General features: G+C 45.0%; 1 protein-coding gene across 1 annotated transcript; it reads right to left on the bottom strand.

The window, feature by feature from the left end:
• Positions 1–2533: 2533 nt before the first annotated feature.
• On the bottom strand, positions 2534–3379 carry LOC543350 (uncharacterized). Its single transcript, XM_044520092.1, has one exon. It carries the CDS (start codon positions 3255–3257, stop codon positions 2745–2747), a length of 513 nt encoding a protein of 170 aa, XP_044376027.1. The 5' UTR covers positions 3258–3379; the 3' UTR covers positions 2534–2744.
• Positions 3380–4695: the final 1316 nt, after the last annotated feature.

The raw sequence follows: 4695 nt of genomic DNA, 5'->3' as shown, positions 1-4695 counted from the left end.
ACCGTGCCCTAAAAGAACATGTAGCATACATACATCACATACATGCAAAACTGAAGAACCGACCTGTATCTTGGCATGTGCGACCGGAGCAGTTGCACGGTGGATCCTATTTGGCGCTTTAATGCTCGTTTGCAAACAGACGCCTACAGCGCACCCCCCGGGCCGGACCATTCTACGTTTTTTTTTCTATTTTTAAAACTCGAAAAAGTGTGCAACAAGTGCAATCTACAAGGATTGAAACCTGGACCGCCTCTTCCTTCCAAGTGAGGCACACTGACCACTATGACACCTCGTCGCTTTGTGAATACCTACTTCATGTTATATATATCTACGTGTAGGAAATGCCCTCTTACATATTCCATGTTTTTTTCTTTTTCTTTTTTGGTTTCCTGCTTCTTTTTTCTTTTCTTAAATTCGTGATCCTTTTCCAATTGATGATTTTTTTCAAAATTGATTAACCTTTTCCAATTTGAATGAACTTTTTTCAAATTCGGTTAACCTTTTCAAAACCAACAAACTTTTTAACATTTTTGTGATTTTTTTTAACAATTGATGAACTTTTTTTCTCCATTCCGATGAGTTTTTTTTGTCAAAATTGATGAACTTTTTTCAAAATTGATGAACTTTTTTTCAAATCCGATGAACCTTTTTCAAAATTCATGAATTTTTTTCTAGATTTGTCTACTTTTTTTCAAAACTGATGCACCACTTTTTCAAAACCGATGAATTTTTTGTCAAATCTGATGATCTTTTTTCACTATTGATGGGTTTTTTTTCAAAATGGATGAACTGTTTTAAGAATTGATTAGCTTTTTCCCGAATCCATGAACTTTTTTTTAATTCAACGATTTTTTTCTTCAGATTTGAGGAGTTTTTTTGAAATTAGATGATTTTTTTTTAAATTCGATGAACCTTTTCAAAATCACATACATTTTTTATTTCTTGATATTTTCATTTTGAGATTTTTTACTTTTCCATTTTTTTGAAATTCAACGGAGGTGAAACAACGCTCATTTGTTTTGGCAACAGGTGAAATAACACTCGAGGGAGCGACCAGGCGTGGCGATGAATGAAGAGATCAAGCGCTCACCACATGGGCCGGCCCACGAGGTGGCGATGTTGAGCGTCAGCTAGAGGAGCTGGCGCCTGCTGCGCTGCATAAGAGCTCCCCAGTTGCATAGGACCTCTGAATTTTAGGGAACCAAAAATCAAAGATTACTACTAGTTAAAGGATTAGGTACTATTCAAAATCACTAATTGAGGAGTACTCCTTCCAAATATCACTCCCCCTCCTCAGGTTGTGACAAGTGTCGTGCTGCATGTGTGCCACTTGTCGCAACCTGGGAGTTTTTCCTTTATCATAGGTCAGTTTAATCAAAATGTTTCTCTTAAATCGTGCATCGAAATATCAGTTTTCACCGTTGGACTCATGTCGAGGTCTTCAAAACTAGATCCCATGTTGATACGTTTTGATGATATTTTTCACAAAAAAAAAACAGAACGAAAAAACCAAACAGGGAGCACATTTTCCCCTTTTCACAAGCCGTTCCCGAGAGGCACTACCGCGCCTCTTGCGAAAGCAAATCCGTGCCTCTCGCGGAAGCAAAACCGTGCCTCTCACCGAAGAGAAGAAAAATAGAAAACATGTTTTTTCCGTTTCCGAGAGGCACAGTCATGCCTCTCGTGGAAGCAAAACCGTACCTCTCACAGAAGCAAAACCATGACTCTCACGGAAGAAAAAAAACTCTTGTGAAAGCAGAGCCGTGCCTCTCGTGGAAGCAAAAAATTTGCCTCTCAAGGAAGAAAAAAGAAAAGAGAAATGTGTTTCTTTTTTTCAGTTTTCAAGAGGCACGGCCTTGCCTCTCGCTGAAGCTATACCGTGCCTCTTGCAGGGAAATAACACATTTTTTTGCGCAACTGTTTTTGAATTTTTGTTTGTCAAAAAGCTAAGAAAGACTGTTGAAAAACCGAAAAAAACAAAGAACCATCTAAAAAGCCGAAAACTCGTGCGGAAAAACCCAGAGGGAACAACCAAAGCGCGACACGTGGCGGTGGCTGAGATCGCGTCAAGTGGTGCGCTCTCAGCCCAACTTATGTGGTTATTAGGAGGCTCCCGAAGGAGCGCTGGAGCTCATGTCCCTTCTCAGTATTTGTCTCATTTTCAGATTTGGCCCATGCACTGCAGCGTCATGGTCTCCAACCTTTGACCCCCGCTCTAATTAGTTTCGAGCGGACTAGTATATTTTTTGTTCTTTCTAATATTTCATTATTGTTCTCTTTTGGCAAGATGTAAATACTTTTGTGATGATAAAATATCAACTTTGATGTTAGCTTGCAAGAACGTCTTATATCGTGGGAAAGGAGGGAGTACAAAATATATAATTGATGTTTGTTACACATAGAGCTGATTTTGCACCGGGCCCCAGATTTTAAAGGTACGGCCCTGTGAAGAAAGTAAATCAGACACATGCATAGTTGAACAAGCTCCAAAGGTTGTATGTTTTCATTGCAAACCAACCAATCAAGCTACAAGTTAAAAACTAATTCTTCACGAGCTTGAACAAATACACTCCTCCAAACCGACATACTACTACATAGTTAGAACATCACTGCGTTTCTCGTTCTCTAGGCAGCCAACATTAGCATGCATGCACGCGTACGTAGTCGTGCATGCAGACATGTCAGAGATAGATAGATGGATAGATTGATGATGGATTATAACGTCAGTCCTGAAGAGTCGAGGCTCAAGAGCAGCCAAGCCTAAGCTCAAGATCCAAGCCTCCTCCCCCTCCTCCGACCCCCAGCTCCAGGTCCACCACCAACGCAGCCTTGGCCGCCTCCGCGGTCGCCGCGGTGGAGAAGAAGCTGTAGACGGGCGGGGTCGCCGAGGATGTGCCGCCATAGTCGCCACCGGGGCAACGCGGCGGCGAGAAGTTGAGGTTGGGCACCCAGTCCCTGTGGACAGCAGCAGGAGCCGGAGCTGGAGCCGCGGGGTAGGCGGAGCAGTAGTAGTGGCGGATCCTGGCCCTCTCCCGGCGGTGCACGTTCATGTGCCCCCCGAGCGCCTGCGCCGACCGGAACTCCCTCTTGCAGTAGCCGCACGTGTACGAAGACGATGGCGACCTCTGCGCCGGCCACGACATGCCGCCGCCGGCGGAGGCGTAGCTCCATGCCGCAGCCGGCCTCAGCAGCAGCACCTGCCGGTGGTGGTCGAGGTGGTCGCGGTCTCCTCCTCTCGCGCTGCCCCTGCTCTCCATCAAAGCTGGCTAGCTACTGGCTCCGTTTGTTGCGGTGTATGTGTGTGTGTAACTGATGCGCGTGGTGCAGGGTGGCTACTGGCTGGTATATATGCTCCTCTCCTGCAGTGGCCACCATGTTTGTTTTTTCTCCTCGGACCCAACACATGCACCAATGGCTAGCTTGCTACTGTCTCAAGCACAACGCACACAGCCACTCACATGTTTGAATGACTGAGTGAGGGTGTGGAGGATGGATGGATGGACAGAGGGAAGTGACCAAGTGCACGCGGAGTCAAAGGTAGAGTAGTGAGGATGGAGAGTGGATAGTGGGTGATGTGGCAGGCGAGATACCCTCACAACAATGCTCTCCGTTTCGGGGAAGACTATGTGACATGTGTTGGCAATGTGCTGAGCCCACTTTCCCTCAGGACAGGACATCATGCGCACCCAGAGAGGCCCCTATGAATTGAGTTGAGGAGACAGAAACTACATAAATCGGCATATATTTCCATCGTGTCACTGTAGTATCTAGCTAGTGAGTACTGTCTGGTTTGCTTCTGACTTACTCCATGGCATCGCTAAGGTGCTAGCTAGGTACGTAGTAGCTGCAAGCCTACATTGCCAAGGAGGCAAAAAGACAGCGGCTGTACGTGACCGATGCTCCGAAAGCGTACGCGGCCTTTGCCCACTGTATTTCCTTTGTTTGACTGCATCTCTTTTTTCTTTGATTTTCGTTTTCTTTTCAACCAAAGAAATGTTACCAACCGGTTTGGTTTGATCATCACGTCAGTGTCATAACTCTTATAGACTGAGCAGTACGTCCCATCGATCATGTCACACACAATGCATTCAAAGCCCGGCCGAATATTATCCGCCTTCCGTCAACGCATTGCATGCATGCATGGGCCATGCATGTCTGCAGCCTCAAGGCAATGCGCCCATTGGCCAGTGCTAGACATGTTTGGGCGCTGGTGGCCATGATGGTAACCCAAAGATGATGTAGAGTTTGCCATGTATAGATGCATGCACGTCTCTTTTTGAGTTTTTACCTTTGGAAATTGTAATGTGTGACTCAAGTTACCGTGGTATCTTTCTTTTCTGAGATGATACTACTCTTACTCGTCTCCAAGGGTCACAAGAAGAGAGCTAGCTAGAAAGCCATCCATGCAACTGACGCGTGCAGTTCTCTTTGAAAGAAAAAAAAAGAATGAATTGCAGAAAACCACTACATTGACGTCTAGGTTTGCAGAAAACACAGTCCTACGAATTCCTGGCAGAAAACACTGATTCTAGGTTTAATATTTTGCAGAAAACACTGACCCGTCTGTTTGGGCATTTTAACCTTGATTATGACATGTGGGTCCCATTTTTATGACGTGGATTAAGTGCATAACGGACATGAATTAACGACGTTTGACGGCACTGCTAGGTCATAACTGGCTCCCGGTTTATCTTT

This window comes from Triticum aestivum, chromosome 1B, assembly GCF_018294505.1.
Source record: "Triticum aestivum cultivar Chinese Spring chromosome 1B, IWGSC CS RefSeq v2.1, whole genome shotgun sequence".
NCBI classification, from domain to species: domain Eukaryota; kingdom Viridiplantae; phylum Streptophyta; class Magnoliopsida; order Poales; family Poaceae; genus Triticum; species Triticum aestivum.
This window is presented reverse-complemented; position numbering and strand designations above follow the sequence as displayed.